Source organism: Anguilla anguilla, chromosome 7 (genome assembly GCF_013347855.1).
Source record: "Anguilla anguilla isolate fAngAng1 chromosome 7, fAngAng1.pri, whole genome shotgun sequence".
NCBI classification, from domain to species: domain Eukaryota; kingdom Metazoa; phylum Chordata; class Actinopteri; order Anguilliformes; family Anguillidae; genus Anguilla; species Anguilla anguilla.
Window position 1 is genome coordinate 1175025 of NC_049207.1, and position 25000 is coordinate 1200024.

General features: G+C 50.6%; 3 protein-coding genes across 13 annotated transcripts in view; 2 read left to right on the top strand and 1 right to left on the bottom strand.

The window, feature by feature from the left end:
- The window catches only part of sema4f (sema domain, immunoglobulin domain (Ig), transmembrane domain (TM) and short cytoplasmic domain, (semaphorin) 4F), a 38731-nt gene extending 24424 nt beyond the window's left edge, over positions 1–14307 (top strand). The window contains exons 2-15 of one of the 2 annotated variants that reach the window (XR_004766103.1): positions 364–515; positions 1894–1953; positions 5506–5604; positions 6917–7028; positions 7676–7795; positions 8462–8613; positions 9285–9466; positions 9613–9751; positions 10358–10577; positions 11077–11186; positions 12155–12306; positions 12621–12673; positions 12927–13753; positions 13804–14307. Coding sequence is in view for 1 of the 2 variants with exons in the window: in XM_035425539.1 (XP_035281430.1) it covers positions 364–515; positions 1894–1953; positions 5506–5604; positions 6917–7028; positions 7676–7795; positions 8462–8613; positions 9285–9466; positions 9613–9751; positions 10358–10577; positions 11077–11186; positions 12155–12306; positions 12621–12673; positions 12927–13666 (2291 nt within the window). In the remaining variant the exon portion in view is untranslated. Of the gene's footprint in view, positions 1–363; positions 516–1893; positions 1954–5505; positions 5605–6916; positions 7029–7675; positions 7796–8461; positions 8614–9284; positions 9467–9612; positions 9752–10357; positions 10578–11076; positions 11187–12154; positions 12307–12620; positions 12674–12926 lie in introns of both variants that reach the window. The other variant, XM_035425539.1, reaches the window with a different exon arrangement.
- Positions 14308–16221: 1914 nt separating this feature from the next.
- Positions 16222–21845, bottom strand: ccdc166 (coiled-coil domain containing 166). 5 transcript variants are annotated; one of them, XM_035425541.1, is made up of 9 exons: positions 21575–21835; positions 20554–20695; positions 19629–19682; positions 19372–19426; positions 19146–19290; positions 17884–17963; positions 17491–17667; positions 16552–16893; positions 16222–16480 (listed from the first exon to the last, which is right to left on the bottom strand). In XM_035425541.1, the coding sequence occupies exons 2-8, from the start codon at positions 20670–20672 to the stop codon at positions 16570–16572; spliced, it is 954 nt and encodes a 317-aa protein (XP_035281432.1). In that variant the 5' UTR covers positions 20673–20695; positions 21575–21835; the 3' UTR covers positions 16222–16480; positions 16552–16569. The 5 variants fall into 5 exon arrangements, with proteins under 5 accessions (XP_035281432.1, XP_035281431.1, XP_035281433.1 ...); XM_035425540.1 differs by having other exon boundaries at positions 16222–16893; positions 21575–21689; XM_035425542.1 differs by having other exon boundaries at positions 16222–16893; positions 20554–20692; positions 21575–21642.
- A 477-nt stretch (positions 21846–22322) lies between these two features.
- si:dkey-183c6.8 (protein O-GlcNAcase) overlaps positions 22323–25000 on the top strand; it is a 12517-nt gene continuing 9839 nt past the window's right edge. For all 6 annotated transcript variants that reach the window (XM_035425533.1, XM_035425534.1, XM_035425535.1 and 3 more), the window contains exons 1-2: positions 22323–22820; positions 23869–23920. In XM_035425533.1, the coding sequence (XP_035281424.1) occupies positions 22781–22820; positions 23869–23920 (92 nt within the window). In that variant the 5' untranslated portion in view covers positions 22323–22780. The remainder of the gene's footprint in view (positions 22821–23868; positions 23921–25000) is intronic.

A 25000-nucleotide genomic window follows, 5' to 3' on the forward strand; every position in this document is an offset into this window, starting at 1 on the left:
GGACAGGTGTGCCTTGCCACACAGTGGAGGGCGTTCTTAGGTTGTGAGAATGCAGCCAGAACATCGCACGTATTGCTTTACCTGTGATCTGCTTGTTCTGTCCCTTACCTGTGGCTAGTGCTCAACAGTATCTCTCTGTTTACTCTTCTCTCCTCTCCCTCCTTTTCCCCTCATCAGCCCGATCACCGTCCACAGGTCTGGGAATCATTCTGCCGTTTTCCCTAAAACTAGCTGATTGGGATTTGTTTTCTTGTTCGTCGGTTTGATTGGGATTGATTGATTGGTTGAGGGGTTAAAATATTGATGTTTTGATTGGTTGGTGTGTGCTGTAATTGCTGTCCCTGCCCCCCATGTCTCTCTCAGGGTCAGGCTCCAGGCTGGGCCCGCTCCAGTTCCCTAACGTGTCCAACCTGAGCGCCTTCCTGATGGAGCCCAGCTCGGGGACCCTCTACCTGGGAGCGCGGGACACCATCCTGGCCGTGGACGCGACCACTCTGAAGCAGAAACACGCTCGGGTGAGCTACCTGCCCCGCCCTGATCCCGGCCTCACTCCTGCCCCCGCATGGAGCTCTGCAGCACTGCAGCAAGATCTGAGGGGTCTGAGGGGATCTCATGGATCTGAGGGATCTAAGGGGATCTGAAGGAATCTGTGGGGATCTGAGAGGATTTGTGGGATCTGAGGGGATCTGTGGGATCTAAGGGGATCTGTGGTGATCTGAGGGATCTAAGGGGATCTAAATGGATTTGTGGTGATCTGAGGGATCTAAGGGGATATGAGGGGATCTGGGGGATCTAAGAGGATCTGTGGGATCTGAGGGGATCTGTGGGATTTAAAGGGATCTGAGGGGATCTAAGGGGATCTGCTGGATTTTAAGGCTGCCCCATTGTCTGATGAGGTCAGGTTGATCTATGGACCAGCTCTTGGGGCTTTATTGGTGCCCCGTGGGGCCAGTCTGCGTCTGGGCTAATCCAGAGGTCTCCTGCAGTGAGCCAATAGCAATCCACACCTGGCCCAAATGCACAAGTATTTATATGTTTGTATTTGAAAAAGAAATGCTGGACATTTATGAAGCATTTCCAAATGCACTTTCACCAAACAAACTCATTCTAAATGTGTGTTCAAAATGCATTCTTCAGAAAACAACTATTTATATTTCCAACTACTTCCTTAAAATGGTGGCTGCTGATGTGTGCAAACACATTTCAATGCAGTTTCAGATGAATTTCAGATGCTTTTGATGAATGTAGGCCAATGGCCACGCGATGGAAAATAAACGGCGTGTATATGAGTGTGTGAGAGGTGACCTGTTTCCGGCGGGGTGCAGTAGAGCTGTGGTCTGCCAGCCCTGCTGTAGAGATCTGATTCCTCGTCAGGCCTGTCTGTTCATTGGGCTGTCTGCAGGCTCAGCCAGAGCAGAGTCATCAATCTCCCTCATATTCATCTTACATACATCTCTCAAACAGGAAACCTGAGGCTTGAGAAGATTAACGCTTGTCTGTGTGTCCCTGTCTCCATCTCTCTCTCTCTTTCCCTCCATCTCTCTCTTTCTCCATCTCTCTCTCTCTTTCCCTCCATCTCTCTCTCTCTCTCTTTCTCTCTTTCCCTCCATCTCTCTCTCTCAAATTCAAATTCAAATAGGCTTTATTGGCATGACGTACATATATACATATTGCCAAAATGTAGCCACAATAAACATATGAACAGAGTGCAAATATGTGTGTGTGCATGGTATTTCTGTATGTTAGCAGGTGTAATGTCAAGTGTAAATTTGGCAAAACAGTGAATATAAAATTTAACAATAATTAGGAAAACTATACCAAAATTTTAAAAAATGATTTTGTAATTGCTTTTGTAATTTCTCTCTCTCTCTTTCTCTCTCTCTGTTCTTGCAGATCATTTGGAACGTTCCGGAAGACAAGCGGCAGTCTTGTATGGGGAAGGGAAAGACTGAGGTGAGCGGCATTCTGGGACAGGGGTTGTAGGAACACATACAGTCAGCGGGTGCAGCACCAGGTGCAGTTTTCTGGAGAAGGAAGAAGGGAGAGGATAGATGCACATACTGGCTGTCAGGTCCCGCTGCTATCCTCATCTCACTGCCTGTCTCTGTCTGCCTGCCTTGTCTGTCTGCCTGCCTGCCCTGTCTGTCTGTCTGCCTGTCTGTCTGCCTGCCTGCCCTGTCTGTCTGCCTGTCCGCCCTGTCTGTCTGCCTGTCCACATGGAAGTGTCTCAGTAATGCAGTTTGTCCAGTCTTGGGTGGAGGGGCAGGAAGTCAGCAGTCTTTAACACCTGGTTGTCCATCAGGTGGTGTAATGAATGTACGGACATGCCCTCAAGCTGTAAACAGAGGAATCCCTCCCCAGTGCAGTGTGTGTTTACCTTCAGCACACATTCTGCACTCAAGTCTAAGCCCTGTATCACAGGGGCAGTTAGCTGCATGTTCTGAAGTTAGCACACTGCTCGTTAATTAGCATTAGCACACTGCTCGTTAATTAGCATTAGCACACTGCTCGTTAATTAGCATTAGCACACTGCTCGTTAATTAGCATTAGCACACTGCTCGTTAATTAGCATTAGCACACTGCTCGTTAATTAGCATTAGCACACTGCTCGTTAATTAGCATTAGCACACTGCTCGTTAATTATCTTAGCACACTGCTCGTTAATTAGCATTAGCACACTGCTCGTTAATTAGCATTAGCACACTGCTCGTTAATTAGCGTTAGCACACTGCTCGTTAATTATCGTTAGCACACTGCTCGTTAATTATCTTAGCACAACTTTGCATCCATGCACCCAGAATGGAAAGAGCACCCTGATCAGTCAGATCTCTCTCTGTAGCGTTTAGCGTGGCCTGATAAAAATAGCCGCGGTCTTCCGTTGTCTGTGTGCATCTGTGTCTCGGTGTGGTTTTTGCACATTTATTGCTGTTTTTTTCCGAACCCATCAAACAAAAATAACCTGACCGCACACAGCGTGAGGCTTCTCTCTCTGTCTCTCTTTCTGTCTCTCACTCTTTTTCTCTCTCTGTCTCTCACTCTTTTTCTCTCTCTGTCTCTCCCTTTCTTTCAATTCAATTCAATTCAATAAGCTTTATTGGCATGGTAAGGGTACACTTACATTGCCAAAGCATTCACTCACAGCTCTTTCTCTCTCTCTGTCTCTCACTCTTTTTCTGTCTCTGTCTCTCTTTCTGTCTCTCACTCTCTCTGTCCCTCTCTCTCTGTCTCTCTCCCTTTCTCTCTCTCTCTCTGTCTCTCATTCTGTCTCTCACTCTCTCTGTCCCTCTCTCTCTCTCTGTCTCTCTCTCTCTCAGTCCTGCTGCACTGTGGTTAATTGAAGAGGGGCGGAATTCATGTTCAGGGAGGGGGGAGTGGTGGGGGGAGGGTGGTTAATGTGTAGTGCCCTTCCCAGCATTCAGTGCAGCGCTGGTGGAGTGCTGTGACAGGGGGAGGGGGCCCTCAGTGATTGACAGGCTGCTAGACAGGGGAGCGGAGAGGATGATTATCTGCATTATCTGAACAAAGGAGATGAACAGAGAGGGACGGGATACCTGCTCCTTACAGTCACTGTGTGTGTCACACGCACACGCTCACACACACACGCACACGCACATGCTCACACACACACACACACACACATGCTCACACACACCCGCACACGCACATGCTCACACACACACACACCCGCACACGCACACGCTCACACGCACACACACACCCGCACACGCTCACACACACACACCCGCACACGCACACGCACACACACCCGCACACGCACACGCTCACACACACACACACCCGCACACGCACACGCTCACGCACACACACACCCGCACATGCACATGCTCACACACACACACACACACACGCTCACACGCACACACACACACTCACACACACACGCACACGCTCACACGCACACACACATGCTCACACACACCCGCACACGCACATGCTCACACACACACACACACACGCTCACACGCACACACACATGCTCACACACACCCGCACACGCACATGCTCACACACACACACACACACGCACACGCTCACACGCACACACACATGCTCACACACACCCGCACACGCACACGCTCACACGCACACACACATGCTCACACACACCCGCACACGCTCACACACACGCACACACACACACACGCACGCACACGCTCACACGCACACACACATGCTCACACACACCCGCACACGCACATGCTCACACACACACACACATGCTCACACACACGCACACACACATGCTCACACACACACGCACATGCTCACACACACATGCACACGCTCACACACACGCACACACACGTGCTCACACACACCCGCACACGCACACACACGCTCACACGCACACACACACACACACACACCCGCACATGCTCACACTCACACACACACACATGCTCACACACACCCGCACACGCACACACACACACACACGCTCACACGCACACACACACACACACACACACACGCATATGCTCACACACACACACGCACACACACATGCTCACACACACACACACGCACACGCTCACACGCACACACACACACTCACACGCACATGCTCACACGCACACACACACACACACACACACCCGCACATGCTCACACTCACACACACACACATGCTCACACACACACACACACACACACCCTCACACACACACACACTCACACACACACACACACACACACACACACACCCTCATACACACACACCCGCACACACACACACATACATGCTCACACACACATGCACACACACACACACACTCACACACACACACACACACACGCTCACATATACACATGCTCACACAAACTCACACACACACACACCCACTCACACACACACACACACACACACACACACACACACGCACGCACTGAACCTCTCCCGCCTCAGCTCCCATCAGAGCCTGCTTATCCGGTAAAACCGGCCCTCACCGCCACCATTCCCCACACTGCCTCCCATAATGCACTGCAGTCAGAGCCAATCATCTCTGCTCAAAATGAGAAGCAGTGTGTGTGTGCATGCATGTGTGTGTGTGAGAGAGCATGTGTGCATGTGTGTGTGTGAGAGAGAGAGCATATGTGTGTGTGTGTGTGTGAGAAAGAGCATGTGTGCGTGTGTGTGTGTGTGTGAGAGCATGTTTGCGTGTGTGTGTGTGTGTGTGTGTGTGTGTGTGAGAGAGCATGTGAGCATGTGTGCGTATGTGTGTGTGAGAGAGCATGTGTGTATATGTGTGTGTGTGGTATGTGTGTGCGTGTGCGTGTGCGTTTGCGTGTGCGTGTGCGTGTATTAGACCCCAGGGTCTGGCGGGAACCCAGGAAGTTGGAATATCCCTAAAGATGGCGGACCTTGATTGATTCTGGGTCAGACGAGGGCCGAGGGGGCGAGTGCAGGTAAGATAAGGGGTTGGAATGAGCCCTTTGTGTCTGTGAACTGCCTCTGCATGACCTGCTCTCTGTCGCCCTCTGCAGGGGGACTGTCACAACTACATCCGGCTGCTGGAGTTTATGGAGGAGAGGCGGATCTACGCTTGTGGCACCTACGCCTTTGACCCACAGTGCGCCATCATCGTGAGTGTGTGCACTGCTACACCCAGCCCTAGCCCCGCACCTGACAACACACACACACACACTCACTCACACAAACTCACACACACACACACACACACACACACACACCCACTCACACAAACTCACACACACTCACACACACACACACACACACTCACACAAACTCACACACACACACACCCACACACACTCATCCACTCACAAACACACCCACACACACACACACCCACTCACATACACACACACACCCACTCACACAAACTCACACACACACACACACACTCACACACCAATGAATACTGAATTAAAACTATGCAAACCAACTGTTAAAACTAACGAAAACTTATGAAAAATTCAAAACCATAATAACCCTGATAACCACACACACACATGCACAGGCTCCTGATATTTGATACTATTTTATCTCACATTTTACACTCTGAAATCAGTGCATGCATGTACATGTGTGTTTGCAGAAATGTGAACATGGAGGGACATTCGTTTCTTGTTTGGCAGAAGCTTTTGTCCATTATGACAAATGCGAGAAAGAGCTGATATGATTGAACAGGAAGCTGGTGTGATAGAGCAGGAAGCTGGTGTGATAAAGCAGGAAGCTGATGTGATAGAACAGGAAGCTGGTGCAATTGAGCAGGAAGCTGGTGCGATTGAACAGGAGGCTGGTGTGATAGAGCAGGAAGCTGGTGTGATAAAGCAGGAAGCTGGTGTGATAGAGCAGGAAGCTGGTGTGATAAAGCAGGAAGCTGGTGCGATTGAACAGGAAGCTGGTGTGATAGAGCAGGAAGCTGGTGTGATTCAGCAGGAAGCTGGTGTGATAGAGCAGGAAGCTGGTGTGATAGAGTAGGAAGCTGGTGTGATAAAGCAGGAAGCTGGTGTGATAGAGCAGGAAGCTGGTGCGATTGAACAGGAAGCTGGTGTGATAGAGCAGGAAGCTGGTGCGATTGAACAGGAAGCTGGTGTGATAGAGCAGGAAGCTGGTGTGATTCAGCAGGAAGCTGGCTTGGTTGAGTAGGAAGCTGAGAGAAGAGGAAGAGAGTTTGTATTTAGTGCGAAGCTGAATCTCTCCACAGGCATGTTAATGAGATGTTAGGGTTATGCCCACTACTGTGGCTCTGGGGCACTCTGCTCTTAACTCTAATCAGTGCAACAATAAAAAGAGAAGAAGCTATAATTAAGCAGATAAAATGGTGTAATTATGGTTATGATTGTAAATGACAGATTCATGTGTGTGTGTGTGTGTGTCCCTATGGTGGGTGTATGTTTGTTTGTGTGTGTGTGTGTCTCTCCCATGCAGAACATGCAGGATTTCTCTCTGGAGAGAGCAGAGGACGGCAGTGTGAGGATGGAGTCGGGTAAAGGGAAATGCCCCTTCGAACCCAGCCAGCACTACACTGCAGTTATGGCAGGTAACAAACACACCCTACAAACACAATACAATACACACACTATACACACTAACACACACACACACACCCTACAAACACAATACAATACACACACTATACACACTAACACACACACACACACCCTACAAACACAATACAATACACACACTAACACACACACACACACCCTACAAACACAATACAGTACACACACAGCCTACAAACACAATACAATACACACACACACACACACCCTACAAACACAATACAATACACACACTATACACACACACACACCCTACAAACACAATACAATACACACACTATACACACACACCCTACAAACACAATACAATACACACAAACACACACACACCCTACAAACACAATACAATACACACACTGTACACACACACACACAAGCACACACACACACCCCCTACAAAAACAATACAATACACACACTATACACACACATACACACACACCCCCTACAAAAACAATACAATACACACACTATACACACACATACACACACACACACACACACACACCCCCTACAAAAGCAATACTATACATACACACACACACACACACACACGCACACACACGCACACACAGTGTATATATACGCACACACACACTCTGCTGGTCTTTTGTCTCTGTAGATGGAGTGCTGTATGCTGCTACCACCAGTAACTTCCTGGGTACGCTGTTTGACATCTCACGAGCAACTGGCTCTGAAACCGAACGCATTCGCACCGAGCAGTCCATCAACTGGCTCAGTGGTGAGGCCCCTACTTCCTGTCCCACACACTTCCACTTCCTGTTCCCCACACATTCACTTCCTGTCCCCCACAGAAAGTTGGACAGGAATTTGCCATTTTTGTTGTTCACTAGTTAAGTAGGTAACCTCAACGTTACGGTTGGCGAGTGGAAACTGCTAGCAAGTAGCTGGTTTACTTAGTTAAGTTTTAACTATAATTAATGTCACTGGCTTGCTAGCTATTGTTCAGTATTTTAGTTATTTTTGAGTTAACAGCACAGAAGGTTTCTGGCTAGTGCTCTGTTGTGAACATCGAAAGAATATGTAGGTAGTTAGTATTTAAGCTGGCAGCTAGTTAGCCGTCCAGTCCATCAATGATGCCATATATTCCAGCATTGGCTAGCTAGCTACACTTCATTAATGTGCGCGTGTGTGTGTGTGTGTGTGTGTGTGTGTGTATGCGTTTGTGTGTGCATGTGTGTGTGTGTATGCTTGTGTGTGTGTGTGATTGTGTGTGTGTGTGTATGTGTGTGTGTATGCGTTTGTGTATGTGTGTGCATGTGAGTGTGTGTATGTGTATGCGTGTTTGTGTGTGTGTGTATGTGTATGTGTGTATGCGTTTGTGTATGTGTATGCATGTGTGTGTGTGTATGTGTGCGTTCCTGTGTGTGTGTATCTGTCTCCACAGATCCAGAGTTTGTGAGCTCCTCCTTCATCAAAGAGCGGTTGGATAGCCCCACAGGGGACGATGATAAGATATACTTTTTCTTCACGGAGGTCGCCAAGGAGTATGACCTCTACACCAAGGTCAAAGTGCCCAGGGTGGCCCGCGTCTGCAAGGTGCGTCCTGTCTGTGTCCAGTGTGTCTGTACCTGTGTGTGTCTGTGTCTCAGTATGTCTGTGTGTGTCTGTGCCTGTGCCTGTGTGTGTCTGTGTCCAGTGTGTCTGTGCCTGTGTGTGTCTGTGTCTCAGTATGTCTGTGTGTGCCTGTGCCTGTGTGTGTCTGTGTCTCAGTGTGTCTGTGCCTGTATGTGTCCATCTGTGCCTCAGTGTGTCTGTGTCTGCATGTGTCTGTGCCTCAGTGTGTCTGTGTATGTGTCCATCTGTGCCTCAGTGTGTCTGTGTGTGTCTGTGCCTCAGTGTGTCTGTGTCTGCATGTGTCTGTGCCTCAGTGTGTCTGTGTATGTGTCCATCTGTGCCTCAGTGTGTCTGTGTGTGTCTGTGCCTCAGTGTGTCTGTGTCTGTGCCTCAGTGTGTCTGTGTCTGTGTGTGTCCGTCTGTGCCTCAGTGTGTCTGTGTCTGTGTGTGTCTGTGCCTCAGTGTGTCTGTGTATGTGTCCGTCTGTGCCTCAGTGTGTCTGTGTCAGTAGACAGGGGGTGATTTGGCTAAACCAGGCTGCCTTTGGGAGTGGTGTTGGTGTGGCAGCAGGAGGCACGAACTGAGAATTGTTTTAAAATTCTCTCTCTCTCTCTCTCTCTCTCTCCCTCTCTCTCTCTCTCTCTCTCCCTCAGGAGGACCTTGGTGGTATGAAGACGCTGCAGAAGAGGTGGACCACCTTCCTGAAGGCCCAGCTGGTGTGTGAGGACCGGGCCAGTGGCCAGCGCTACAACATCCTCACCAACGTCTTCACCAAAGAGCACCAGCCAGGAGACCCCAGCTCCACACACTTCTATGGCATCTTCACTTCCCAATGGTCAGTCAGTCTGCCAGTCAGACAGGCAGGCAGGCAGGCAGGCAGGCAGAGAGACAGACAGGCAGACAGACAGGTCCGGGCTCTGACTAGGCTGCTGATGCTCATCCTGACTCAGATCTGTGTTTGGCCCTGTCTCTGTTCCTCAGGGAGAGGGAGGAGCTCTCTGCAGTGTGTGTGTACAGTCTGGCTGATATCCAGAAAGTGATGGCTGGGCCCTTCAAGGACCTGAAGAAGTGTGAGAACTGGATGAACTCGGATCCCATCCCTGACCCTCGACCAGGACAAGTATGTACCATGCTTAGACTATACCATACTATACCACACTATACTTATGATATACCATATTATACCATACCATGCTTAGACTATACCTTACTATACCACGCTATACTTATGATATACCATATTATACCATACCATGCTTAGACTATACCTTACTATACCACGCTATACTTATGATATACCATACTATACCATACCATGCTTAGACTATACCTTATTATACCACGCTATACTTATGATATACCATACTATACCACACTATGCTTATGATATAACATACTATAACATACCATGCTTAGACTATACCTTACTATACCACGCTATGCTTATGATATACCATACTATACCAAACCATGCTTAGACTATACCTTACTATACCAGGCTGTACTTACGATATACCATACTAAACCATACCATACTTAGACTATACCTTACTATACCACGCTATACTTATGATATACCATACTATACCATACCATGCTTTGACTATACCTTACTATACCACGCTATGCTTATGATATACCATACTATACCATACTGTGCTTATACTACGCCATACTATACCATGCTATGTTTATACTATACCATATTGTGCTTATACTATAACAGTGCATCAGCCACGCTCTGAAGACCAAGGGCTTCGAGTCGTCCCTCAAACTGCCCGACAAAGTGCTGACGTTTGTGCGAGACCACCCTCTGATGGAGAACAGCGTTGTGGCAGCGCCCCTGCTGGTCAGGAGGGGAATTACCTACACGACCATTGCTGTCACCTTGACACCCGCTGCCAACGGCGACCAGGGCAGTGCCACCATCCTGCTGCTGGGCACAGGTCAGGAACAGGGCGGGGGGCGGGCATCCCAAAAAATGCAAGTACCCCAACCCAATTCATGAGCTTCTCAAAGTACTGTCATCTGGACCTTATCAGCAGACATCCAAAGACGTGTTCCTGACATGGAGAACAGGCGGGCTGCACACACACCAGGAGTTAATTACTGCGGCTCTGGGGAGGGATTGTAATGTGTGTCTGGCACACGCTGTTAGTACAACAAGCCATGTGACCACTGCTTAAGTCTGCATGAAGTGTAACGTGTGTGTGTGTGTAACGTGTGTATCTGTGGCGTGAGGTGTAACGTGTGTGTGTGTAATGTGTGTGTCTGTGGCGTGAGGTGTAGCATGTGTGTGTGTAATGTGTGTGTCTGTGGCGTGAGGTGTAGCATGTGTGTGTGTAATGTGTGTGTCTGTGGCGTGAGGTGTAACGTGTGTGTGTGTAATGTGTGTGTGTGGCGTGAGGTGTAACGTGTGTGTGTAATGTGTGTGTTGTTACTCAGATCGGGGGGAGCTGCACAGAGTTTCGGTTCTGGGGCAGAACGCCACCTTGCTGCAGGAGGACCCACTGTTCACTGCCCAGGAGCCTGTTAACAACATCCTACTGTACCAGGTACTGCACACACACACACACACACACACACACAAACAACATCCTACTGTACCAGGTACTGCACACACACACACACACACACACACACACAAACAACATCCTACTGTACCAGGTACTGCACACACACACACACACACACACACACAAACAACATCCTACTGTACCATGTACTGCACACACACACACACACACACACACTAACAACATCCTACTGTACCAGGTACTGCACACACACACACACACACACACACACACTAACAACATCCTACTGTACCAGGTACTGCACACACACACACACACACACACACACTAACAACATCCTACTGTACCAGGTACTGCACACACACACACACTAACAACATCCTACTGTACCAGATACTGCACACACACACACACACACACACACACACACACACTAACAACATCCTACTATACCAAGTACTGTGCACATACATATTCACACATCAACACTATCACACTCACACAAGCATGTACATTATCACACACAGACACACACTCACACACGCATGTACATTATCACACACAGACACACACTCACACACGCATGTACATTATCACACACAGACACACACTCACACATGCATGTACATTATCACACACAGACACACACTCACACACGCATGTACATTATCACACACAGACACACACTCACACACGCATGTACATTATCACACACAGACACACACTCACACACGTAAATCTCTCGCATGAATACACACATCACACATCTAATCTGTTAAGCTGCTTGGACATGATCAGTGTAGAACCCTTTAATTACTATGCAGGGAGTGACACAGAGCCGTGACACTCTCTCTCTCTCCCCCTCTCTCTCCCTCTGTCTCCCTCTCTCTCTCTCTCCCTCTTTCCCTCTCTCTCCCCCCTCTCTCTCCCTGTCCCTCCCTCCCTCTTTCTTTCCTTCCCTCTCTCTCCTCCCCTGTCTCTCTCAGGACCAGGCGCTGGTGCTGTCCCGTCTCTCTCTGGCACGGGTTGCTGCAGAGGGGTGTGGGGTGTTCCCCACCTGTGAGGAGTGTGCACGTGCACAGGGGCTGGGCTGCAGGTGGAGCATCAAAGAGGTGGCGTGTACCCCCATCCTGATTGGGTGAGTCTGACTCCATCCACTTCCTCTACCCCCAATAGGGTCAGTCTGACTCCACCCACTTCCTCTCCTGCCCTGATTGGGTGAGTGTGACTCCTCCCTTCTCCCTCTCCTATCCGATAGGCTGTGTGTGACTCCACCCATTCCCTCTCCCATCCTGATAGGCTGCGTGTGACTCCTCCCTACTCCCTCTTCCATCCCATAGGATGAATGTGACTCTGCCCATTCCCTCTCCCACTCTGATAGGCTGCATGTGACTCTGCCCACTCCCTCTCCCACCCTGATAGGCTGAGTGACCTGTGTTTCCTGTCTCTCAGGTCACAGATGGACGAGCCTGAGGATCCTCTTCAGCTGTGTGACTCTGGAGAGGGTGAGTTTTCACCTCCATTTTGAGTGACAGAATCTGAACCTTCCGGCACCTTCTGGTCTCCAGTCAAGTCTTGATATAATATCACATAACTTTTACCTCTCTCTCTCCCCCTCTCTCTCTCCCCCCTCTCTCTCCCTCTCTCCCCCTCCCTCTCCCTCTCTCTCCCCATCCCTCTCCCTCTCTCTCACTCTCCCCCTCTCTCTCTCTCACTCTCCCCCTCCCTCTCTCTCTCTCTCTCTCTCTCTCCCTCTAGCTCGCTGCGCTCCTGTCACTCAGGAGTTGCGTGTGGTGGAGGGCTTGCGTGTGCTGTTGCCGTGTGACCAGGTTTCGCCGCGCCCGTGTCACTGGGAGTACCCCCCCGACCGCCACACGCGCCAGCACCACACCCACCTGGAGGTCACCGTGACGACGGCCAGCCTGGGGTCCTACACCTGCTTCTGCGAGGAGGGCCGGCGGGAGGGGGGGTCCTGTCGCCGGGCCAGCTACACGCTGGCGCTGGAGGGGCCGCGGGCGGGGGGGTCGGTGGGGCTGGGGGCCGGCCGGCAGGTGCTGGCCGCGTACGTGTTCTGCTTCGTGGCGGGCGTGGTCCTGGGTGGCGCCCTGCTGCACCTGTGCCGGAAGCGAGGCGGGACCGGCCCGCAGAAGGGGCGGGGCCTGCTGCCCTCCTCGGACACGCCGCAGTCGCCCAGCAGCGCCAGCCTGCTGTCGGAGGGCGTGCCCCTGACGGAGAAGCGCAACGGCACGCTGAACGGGCACGGCGGCGTCTACGCCCGCGCCAGCGGCCTCAAGCTGCAGGAGTCTGCCGCCAACCTGGCGCAGGAGCTGGACTGCAGCGAGCGGGCGGGGCCGGGGGCGGGGCCTGGGGCGAGGCTGGGGGCGGGGGCGGAGCTCGGGCTGGAGGATGAGATTGCGGTTGCGATGGAGGCGGAGCTCCCGGAGCTGAAGGCGTTTCGGGACGCCCCCCTGGCCAAATGTGAGGAGAGCTCAATCTGACCCTCTCAAACACCCCCCCCCCCCAGACCCTGCACTGAACCCCAATCTGAGCCCCCACTGCCACAGCCTGAGAGAGCACCCCCTGATACACACACACACACGCATACACACGCACACACCCTCACGCACATACATACACACACACACACACACACACACACTCTCTCTCTGGCAGATGGGTGGGGCGGAGCTTCATTGGATCAGCATCTGATTGGCTGAGATCACTGCCAGACTGTGCCCCTCCCTCCTCCATGTTCCTGTGTTACTTGGAGCACAGACCTGTCCTGACCCAGCGCTGCACAGACCTGTCCCGACCCAGCCCTGCAGGGGTCTGTACAACCCAGCACTGCACAGACCTGTCCCGACCCAGCCCTGCAGGGGTCAGTCCCGACCCAGCCCTGCAGGGGTCTGTACAACCCAGCACTGCACAGACCTGTCCCGACCCAGCCCTGCAGGGGTCAGTCCCGACCCAGCCCTGCAGGGGTCTGTACAACCCAGCACTGCACAGACCTGTCCTGACCCAGCGCTGCACAGACCTGTCCTGACTCCTGACCCAGCGATGCACAGATCTGTCCTGACCCAGCGCTGCAGGGCTATGACTGTGCGAAGGGCTGAAGGAGCTGGAGTTTGACTGCGGCAAAGTGCAGCTGCGGAGGGATGTAAAGATTTAAAGTTTTTTTTCCTCAATTTTTTTTACTTTCATTTTGCTTTTATACAATAATGTCTGTGGAGGTGTGTGTGCCTCTGTGCAGGTGTGTGTGTGTACCTGTATGCAGGTGTGTGTGTGTGTGTACCTGTGCAGGTGTGTGTGTACCTGTGTGCAGGTGTGTGTGTGTACCTGTATGCAGGTGTGTGTGTGTGTGTGTACCTGTGCAGGTGTGTGTGTACCTGTGTGCAGGTGTGTGTGTGTGCCTGTATGCAGGTGTGTGTGTGTGTGTACCTGTGCAGGTGTGTGTGTACCTGTGTGCAGGTGTGTGTGTGTACCTGTGCAGGTGTCCCAGGTTTCGGGACAGTGGCAGTGCGCTTGGCTGGGCTCAGCCGGTGGAGAGGCAATCTTTAGAGCTGGGGGGGTCCGCCCTATGGAATATAATCAGGACCCCAGCTAGGGGTGTCTCTCCACCAAAGAGTCCCGTCCAGAACAATAATCATCATTAAAAAGCACATCCTTCATCTGTGCTACCATGGAAACCCTGCCTGCTGAAAGGAGGCGTCTGTTTTTCAGAGACCTGTGTGTTATTATTTTAAAAAGCTCTCTCCTCTGAAGCGTGTTTGCGCTGTGTGAGTATGTGCTGCATAAAGCAGCCCTTCGCTGTCGAATGACAACTTCGGAATGTGGGCGGAATGTGAGTTAAAACGCATGTCACTGCCATTGTTCTTTCTCTGTCATCCACACTTTTACTTTCTTTATGTCTTTTGTTTTCCTTTCTTTTTAAATTTTTTTTTTTAACGAGAAGGTAACACTGAGATGTAGCGCCCCCCTTTGGTCAACTCCGATAATGACAGGTACGCAACCAAAGAGCCAGGAGCGCTCTGATTGGGTAATAAACACGCCTGGCTTCCTCTCTGCACTCTAAGCTCCCCCTTTTCCCACAATACTGTGTAATTCCCGCTGGGGCCTGGCAGGCGTCTGCTCGGAGTGGACGGGCACGCCGGTTCTCACGGGACGCCTGTGGGAGACGCCAAACTGAACCCAGTTCTCCTCAAACCCCTCCCCCTGAGGCAGTTAGGGCACCACAGGACACACAGGGGAGCCCCAAAAACAGGGGCCCGTGTGCCTTTTCGGCACACACCAGCACCATTTTTCTCCTTTTTAACGTATTAAGAAATGTTAACCCTTTTAAATAAACGTTTTGAATAAAAAGCAACATCTCAATAACTGTAGTCTTTGGCCATTCAGATGGCATCCAGCTGTAATGAAATGGAGACTCGTTCTGAACCAATTTTATTTGTTTTAACCCCCAAAAGTGTTACCTTCACTGTAAATGTTCCTTTGAATATTAAGAAAAAGATGTCTATTGCTGTATATACATGTTTGGATTATAAGGTTTTATTTTTATAATTTATATAATAAATAAATGTACATTTGTTTTTGAATACCTATATTTGTGTATATTGTGGATGACTGTAAGCATATGAATGCACTGTGTTTAATGTAAATGCTAATAAAGCTACCTCCTATAATGGCCCTGTCGCTGCCTCTACTCTGCTGCCACCTGCTGGACACTGTGGAACATGGCTCAGCAGAGGCTCCCACCCTGCTGGTCGTTGTTGTTCCTCAGCACTTAATTAACCAGTGAAAGCAGCTGATTAAACATTTCACTCATCTGAATTCCTGAGTCTGAACCTGGTGATGAAAGCTCTGGCCCTCCAGGGGTCCCAGCAGACCCCATGGCCATACGGGACAGGGGCCCCAGCAGACCCCATGGCCATACGGGACAGGGGTCCCAGCAGACCTACTGTTGGAGACCCCTGTATTACACATTCCTGTTTCCTTATTTGAGAATAGCTCAGTGGTTAATGTATAAATCACATGAAATGACTTTTATTCACAACTATTAATTGTTAAACCAAAACAAGTTTTATTTGTCAGCCTTTGACTGTCTGTAAATTGAAGTTGCTGATGGGATTTAGCTCCGCCCACTGCTTGTGCTATCCGGCTCCTGCACAGGTGTAATGGCGGGAAGGTTGTGTGTGTGGGTTGTGTAATGGTGGTGATGCTGTAATGGGTTACTGCTCTGCTCCCTGTGTAATGGTGGTGATGCTGTAATGGGTTACTGCTCTGCTCCCTGTGTAATGGCGGTGATGCTGTAATGGGTTACTGCTCTGCTCCCTGTGTAATGGTGGTGATGCTGTAATGGGTTACTGCTCTGCTCCCTGTGTAATGGCGGTGATGCTGTAATGGGTTACTGCTCTGCTCCCTGTGTAATGGCGGTGAGGTTGCGGGCGAATGCCAGGGGGTCGGGGCGGGAGAAGGGGTCCTGCGCCTCCCTCTGGGAGCACGCGGCCTCCTGCTGGCAGCGCTCCTCCGCGGTGTGAGCGGGCCGCAGCTGCCGCAGGTCCTGCATGTAGTCCAGCTCCAGCAGCAGCTGCTGACGCTGCGCCTGCAGCTGCTCCTGGTGGTCGTGCAGCACCTGTGCCCGCTGGATCAGCTGCTGCAGCTCCTTACGCAGCCACTGGTTCTCCTGTGACACCTGCTGCGTGTGCGAGATCAGGCACTGCGTGGCCTCCTGCAGGGGTCAGGGGTCAGGGGTCAGGGGTCAGAGGTCAAGAGTAGACACAGAGGCTGTTTCTCGGCACCAGGATTGTCACTTCCGCTAGCGTTTTTGTGAAGTACAGTCTTGTCAAGAGTTTCTTGGGAGACCACACTTCCAAGAACACAAGTACAGAGAGCGGTGCTGTATGTATCTGAGACGCGATGCGCGTGTGTGACGTGCGCATGCACTGCCAACACTTTCCTCACAGCCCGCTCAACAGACAGGCATCATACATTTATAAGACAGGAGTTTTAGTGGCATTTAGCTACCGGTATCGTGAAGTGCTATAGCAGCCATTCGGCTGCGTCATTCACTCTCTCCTTATTGGCTGCGAGGGCGAGGGTGTGGCCTTCTACACTGCTGCTCTTACCTTATTGGCTGCGAGGGCGAGGGTGTGGCCTTCTGCACTGCTGTTCTCACCTTATTGGCTGCGAGGGCGAGGGTGTGGCCTTCTGCACTGCTGTTCTCACCTTATTGGCTGCGAGGGCGAGGGTGTGACCTTCTGCACTGCTGCTCTCACCTTATTGGCTGTGAGTGCGAGGGTGTGGCCTTCTGCACTGCTGCTCTCACCTTATTGGCTGCGAGGGCGAGGGTGTGGACCTTCTCCCGTGCCTGAGCCTCGTACTTCTGCTTCTCAGCGAAGAACTGTGCCCTGAGCGCCTGGATGGACCCTGTGTACTGACTGTTGGTCACGTCCATCTCCCTCTGCAGCTCTGCTATACGAGCCAGCTGCTGCCTCTGCAGCTTCTGCGCACACACACACACACACACACACACACACACACACAAATAATCACGTACAATCATATAAATACACACACATAATCATATACATGCACACACACATTGATACACACACACACACATATATACATGCACACATACAATGATAAACACAGAAACACTGTTGCTCCACAAAGTGCAGTGTGTGACCTGTTGTTGCGTTGTGTATTTTTTTTGCACCTTGATCTCACCAATCTCATCAATCTCGCTCTTTAGCAAAACCAGCTCACTTTCCCTCTCCAGAAGCTGCCTCTTCAGGTCTGAAACGCACAAGACATGCAGGTTCCACACAGTTTGGGTTAGCATGTGAATGGTGGAAAGTGTGGCGTTAAAGTTAGCCAGCACAGTTAGCCACTGAGTTAGCAACACATTCTGTGCACAGTCCGAGATTGCGGCACAGTTAGCATGCAGCATAGCATTAGGCTGTTTGCTGTGAAGTTAGCATGCAGCCTAGCATTAGGCTGTTTGCTGCAAAGTTAGCAAGTGGTGTACCGTTAGCCTGTTTGGTGCTGAGTTAGCAAGCGGTGTACCGTTAGCCTGTTTGGTGCTGAGTTAGCAAGCCGTGTACCGTTAGCCTGTTTGGTGTGGAGTTAGCGAGCGGTGTACCGTTAGCCTGTTTGGTGAGGAGTTAGCGAGCCGCGTACCGTTAGCCTGTTTAGTGCAGAGTTAGCAAGCCGTGTACCGCTAGCCTGTTTAGTGCAGAGTTAGTGATCCGTGTACCATTAGCCTGTTTGGTGAGAAGTTAGCGAGCCGTGTACCGTTAGCCTGTTTAGTGCAGAGTTAGCGATCCGTGTACCGTTAGCCTGTTTAGTGCAGAGTTAGCGATCCGTGTACCGTTAGCCTGTTTAGTGCAGAGTTAGCGATCCGTGTACCGTTAGCCTGTTTAGTGCAGAGTTAGCGATCCGTGTACCGCTAGCCTGTTTAGTGCAGAGTTAGCGATCCGTGTACCGTTAGCCTGTTTGGTGCAGAGTTAGCGATCTGTGTACCGTTAGCCTGTTTGGTGAGGAGTTAGCGATCCGTGTACCGTTATCCTGTTTAGTGCGGAGTTAGCGAGCCGTGTACCGTTAGCCTGTTTGGTGAGGAGTTAGCGATCCGTGTACCGTTATCCTGTTTAGTGCGGAGTTAGCGATCCGTGTACCGTTAGCCTGTTTGGTGAGGAGTTAGCGAGCCGTGTACCGTTAGCCTGTTTGGTGAGGAGTTAGCGATCCGTGTACCGTTAGCCTGTTTGGTGAGGAGTTAGCGATCCGTGTACCGTTAGCCTGTTTGGTGAGGAGTTAGCGAGCCGTGTACCGTTAGCCTGTTTGGTGAGGAGTTAGCGATCCGTGTACCGTTAGCCTGTTTGGTGAGGAGTTAGCGATCCGTGTACCGTTAGCCTGTTTGGTGAGGAGTTAGCGAGCCGTGTACCGTTAGCCTGTTTAGTGCGGAGTTAGCGAGCCGTGTACCGTTAGCCTGTTGCGAGTGTTTCTCCTCTTCCTGCTCCCTCTGGTCGCGGAGCGTCCGCAGCTCCAGCTGGTTCTGCTCGTCCAGTGTGGAGATGGCGCTCTGGCGCTTCTGGGTCCGGCTGGAAACGTACGCCGTGTACTCCCTCTGCGGGAGGACAGGGGGCGGGGTCAGAACGGCAGGGGACAGGGTCAGCATACGCAGGTAAAGAGGCTTCGCTGCACTCACGCTGTCCACATGCATTTTATCAGCCTCGCTCTGGAGCAGGTCGTTCTCACAGCGTCTGCGGGGGACGTTAAGGACAGCCTCGCGGGAATCAGTGACATCACACACGGCTGAGTGTGCAGTAGTGTGAAATTAACTGTGTGTGTGTGTGGTCAGTGTGACATAGAATGTGTGTGTGTGTGTGTGGTCAGTGTGACATAGAATGTGTGTGTGCAAGTGAGTGTGTGTGTGTGTGTGTGTGTGCACACAGTGAAGGATACAGTTGCTCCACTCTTCTCTTCAGGTCGTTCAGGGTGTCTGTCAGCTCCTCATACCTGCAGATGCCATCATGCTCAGCTCATTCCCTGCTTATGCTCAATGAAGCACAGGCTTAAGCTTCAGCATTCTACATGCCCACTCAGTACAGACACACTCAGTACAGACACACTCAGTACAGACACACTCAGTACAGACACACTCAGTACAGGCCCACTCAGTACAGGCCCACTCAGAACAGACACACTCAGTACAGGCCCACTCAGTACAGGCCCACTCAGAACAGACACACTCAGTACAGACACACTCAGTACAGGCCCACTCAGTACAGGCCCACTCAGTACAGACACACTCAGTACAGGCCCACTCAGTACAGACACACTCAGTACAGGCCCACTCATTACAGACACACTCAGTACAGGTCCACTCAGCACATGCCCACTCAGTACAGACACACTCAGTACAGGCCCACTCAGAACAGACACACTCAGTACAGGCCCACTCATTACAGACACACTCAGTACAGACACACACAGAACAGACACTCACAGAACATACCCACTCAGTACAGACACACTCAGTACATTCCCACTCAGTACAGGTCCACTCAGCACATGATCACTCAGTACAGACACACTCTGTAGCAGGTGTGTAGGTAGTTGCAGTAGGTGGGTAGGTGGGTGTAGTAGGTGTAGTAGAGGTGTAGGTGAGTGCGGTGGGTGTAGCAGGTGGGTAGGTATGTATAGCAGGCGGTTAGGTTGGTGTGGTGGGTGTAGTATATGTGTAGGTAGGTGCAGCAGGTGGGTAGATATGTATAGCAGGTGGGTAGGTAGGTGGGTAGGTGGGTGTAGTAGATGTAGTAGATGTGTAGGTGGGTGTGGTGGGTGTAGCAGGTGTGTAGGTATGTATAGCAGGTGTAGCTAGTCGTACTCTCTCCGCAGCTGGAGCTCTCTCTCTGTCTCTGTTGGGGGTGGAGGTGGCTCTGCCTCAGGATCCAGCACAGCCTCTGCCTCCGGAACCTTCTCCACCTTCTCCTTCTTTTTGGGCATTGTGATACAGACTTATGGACCTGCTGGGGTACACACACACACACATACACACACACAGAAACATGTGCACACACACATACAGCATTACAGTGAAACAGTGAAAGCAGTTGTGCTTAGAGCAACATTACGTTATGAATGGCTACCTGCCACGAAGAACAATGTCCTATATTCACACCCGGGGCATCCGACAGTCAAATCAACTAATGGTGTCAACGTATTAGTGTGACAAAAGATCAAAAATCTAAAAATCACTATAAAATCTAAAATCATTAGAGCTAAGTAACTTTTGACATGGAAAACGCAGCGCAGTATTACTGTCATATGGGTTTATTATCGGTATTATATTGAGTTTTCGGATCGTTTCAAAATCCAAATAGTACTTGAAATATGCTTTAAAAATCCTATATGACTGTTTTATTTTTTTTAAAACAGACATTCCGCACAGTAATAAAAACCAATTAAAGTGTTAAAGGGGTAGACTGATTTCAAAGGTTTCGCAAGCTAGGTAACATTGGTACCCACCGTTCTAATTCACAGGTCCCTTCTTTAGCTTGCTTACTGTATCGCTGAAGTTCGTGGGTAGCTAACATTACATGCAGTGAAGTCGAAAACGTGTTTCTCTTCAGATAACATTAACATTAGCGAGACAGACTAATTTATTGCGTTGATAGTGAGTAATTTGACTGGTCTAGGTAGGGCTAGCTAGTCTAGCTGCCAAACGTTAAAATTAAAATTTTGAGAATGGAAAGTTTTTAATGTTTCGTTGTCATGAGTTCGCGCACAAAATATTGCAATATGCTATTAAGCAGTATGCTATTCATCTTATTTGTAATTTTCCAGCAAGCCTAATTTAGACAACCGTATATAGGCTAATTGCTATTGACGTCGCACAGATTTCTCACCTTCACGTCGGTTTCTCCCCCAAGGAGATGAAGGGTGGCTTCTCGTTGCCACGGCGACTGTAACAACATTCGGCCGAAGCGAAGTGGTTAGTTACTGCGCGTGGCTCTGCAGTTGAAACAGGCCATTGCGCACTATGGAGACAAACCATCACAGCAGATAAAAGCACGGACAGTGAGCTGGACATACAAAAAGACTGGCCACATCATTCCAGCGTATATCCAACTAATTTTACAGTATTTAACAATGAGGTCATTTAATAATGTCAATCATTTCCCCCCCTCCTTCTTCATATTCATAAACGGTACTTTCTCTTCGTTTGTTATTGCTGCTGTCCTTCTTCTTCTATTATTATTATTATTATTATTATTCAGTGGTCATGTGCTGCCTGGTGTGAAAGTAGCCTAGGCTATTTGCCAGTGTTCGTTTGAAGGAGCTAGACTGCAGGTTCCCACATGGGACACTGCTGTTATAGGCTACTCTTGAGCAATGTACTTCACCCAGAATAACTATAATAATCAATGTAAACATGTTAATGTTAATGTACATGCTTCAGTAAATATCCAGCTGTATAAATGGGTTGTATGTAAAATAATGCAGAAGTGGAGAAGTTTCAGGAGTTTCCTCGCCGGACTGTAAGCCTACAGGGAATACATGGCTGTCACTGACACAAGGGAATCACGTGAAGTACGGAAGCTTACACCCCGCGGCCAGCCTGCGTCGGCTGCAATACCAGCACTGACCGATGTGTTTCTTGTGGCGCTAAGGCCGTTCGTCCCCAGTAGCTCAGATAGGTGTATATATCTATGGGTGGGTTTGCCCAGAGCTCTGGAAGAAGACAGATGCGGCTTTGCTGTCGCCAGCGTTCATTTTTAAAAATGTGAACATCTATGATCTGAATGCACATCAGGCGACGTTCGTCGGCGATCGTTAAGCTTTGAAAACACCCGCCCACTATTCGCGTATTACTGAAACGGAGAGGAGGGAGTTGTCATCGGCGCACCATTCCGATCGGCGCCTTGTTGCTAGAAGGCGTTTGCGGAAGATGCGTGCTCCCGTACGGCGGTGAGTGAAGAGTCCCTGCCGCCGGCGGCGGATGAAGAAGATGGGATCCGTCTGTTGCGTCTGACACGAGAAAAGAGGGGTGAATAGAGTCTCTCTCCCGAGCTGTTTGCGCGAGACTGGGCGGAAAGCAACGGTAGCGACCGATGGAGGATAAAAGCGAATTCCTTTGTGGCGTTGTTGAGGGTAAGATAAGCCAGACATATTATTATTTCGTGATATATCAAAACTATGTTTTTTCGGTGCATGGACTTTATCATTTGATGGTTCTATTATGCTATATTATTTAACATAAATTTTCCCGGTACAAATAAAATGAAACACTTGTAGGTTTTGTGTTTAAGCTGACAGGGTGTGGATTTGTGTTGTGTTATGGCAGTTATGCGATATGCACAAGAATGCCATCAAAGGTGGATCGATAACGGAAGTAGTGGACAGGCTGACCGCTGTGAAATTCTTAAAAATAGACCCTGACCTGCTCCGTGCCTGGGCCCTGGCCTGCTCCGTGCCTGGGGCTGTGGGTGTGGGCCCCTGGGCCCTGGCCTGCTCCGTGCCTGGGCCCTGGCCTGCTCCGTGCCTGGGCCCTGGCCTGCTCCGTGCCTGGGCCCTGGCCTGCTCCGTGCCTGGGGCTGTGGGGTTGGGCCCCCGGGCCCCCGGGCCCCAGACTGGTGTGGCACTACTGAGCGAGGCGGTGACCCCGGGCTGAACCGAGCTCACCCTCGTCTGCAACTGCCCCCACAATTCCCTCCCTCGCTCCCTCAATCCCTCACTCTAATGGCGCCTCAGATTTGGGCTGGGCGGTCGGCGGCTCTGAGGGGTGTGAGATTGCTAGTGAAGAGTTGCTAGATTATCCCGGCGGGTGCTTCCTGGCTCAGATGGGAAATGAAGGCCCTGGGCACTGGGCACATGCTGGGTGTCTAATTGGCCCAGCTCTGTGGGGGGGGGGGGGGTTGTGCCTCAACAGGCTCTGTGGGGAGGGGCCTGTTGAGCTCACCAGGGGAAACTCACAGTCTGACACAAAGGATACAGGGTACCCCAGATATCCACTGACCCACTTTACAACACACACACACGCACACACACACACACACAGATGCTGTTCTGTAGAATAAGCCGATGCTGGCAGGTCAGCCTGAGGCTGCTCCTGGTCGTAGCGCCGGGGACATTATATATTATTGCATCATTCTGACCTGCACCTCCTCTCCCACCTCCTCTCCCACCTCCTCCTCTACAGGCTTCTACGGCCGGCCCTGGTCTGTGGAGCAGAGGAAGGTCCTGTTCCAGTGGTGAGTACTCCAGGGCCTGTGTGTGTGCGTGTGTGTGTGTATGTGTGTGTGTGTATGTGCATGTTTGTGTGTGTGCGTGTGCGTGTGCGTGTGCATGTGCATGTTTGTGTGTGTGTGCGTGTGCGTGTGTGTGTATGTGCATGTGTGTGTATATGCGTGTGTGTGAGTGTGTGTGTGTGCGTGCGTGTGTATGTGCATGTGTGTGTATATGCGTGTGTGTGTGTGTGCGTGTGCGTGTGTGTGTGCATTCGTTAGCACTGTGCAGAGGTAGTGGGAGAGCGACAGGAGGCTGACAGCTCATCAGGTGAGCTCACCTGTGACAGGTGTGATCGCTGAGCTCACCTGTGACAGGTGTGATTGCTGAGCTCTCCAGCCCGGCCCAGTTTCTCACAGTCTGTTCAGCACACGAGGGCCAGTGGCAGACTGTTGCCATGCCAACCGTTCTGCACACGCTCAGTTCTGCACACACAGAAACACAGCAGCACTGGCTGCAAGTGTTTGCTTCGTTTATTTAATGTGCCAAATTGTGAAACCAGTACTGTGAACTTTAGTTTAGTTTATTTATTTGACGATTCATTTTAAAAGGACAATTACATGGTTGCATGTGCATGCACTCTTTATACATTTTACAGTGAAGTGGCAGCAATAACCCAAGGCTGAGATTTTGCCAGGTTTTTGTGGAGTACCTAAAAGGGACACTTGATGTCAGCAGAGAGCTATAGTGTGCTGTGTGCCGGGGAAGCGTGCTGATTGGCTGACTGGCTCTTGGTGAGGCTGGGGCTTCACCCGGAACCTTTAATCCCCGCCCAACCGGAGAGGAAATGCAACAGATAATAAACTGAGAACCATAAAGTAACAATGTAACAATGGAGCAGTGTACAGCACCGACTGTACTACAGCAGGGGTGTGAGAGAGGGAGAGAGAGAGAGAGAGGGAGAGAGAGCCTCTCTACCCATCTGTACAGGAGGAAGTGGAGCTGGGAATGAGGGATTTTTACACCCCCAGTAAAAGAGATACAGAGCGAGGGAGATACAGGGAGAGAGAGAAAGAGAGAGAAAGAGAGAGGGACTAATGCGGGAG

Coding starts and splice junctions, on each gene's coding strand:
- ccdc166 (XM_035425541.1), bottom strand. CDS start 20,672: ATGCCCAAAAAGAAGGAGAAGGTGGAGAAGGTTCCGGAGGCAGAGGCT. Junction 19,291..19,371: donor ATAAAATGCATGTGGACAGC/GTGAGTGCAGCG, acceptor GTCCTCCCGCAG/AGGGAGTACACGGCGTACGT. Junction 17,668..17,883: donor ATGAGATTGGTGAGATCAAG/GTGCAAAAAAAA, acceptor GTGTGTGCGCAG/AAGCTGCAGAGGCAGCAGCT.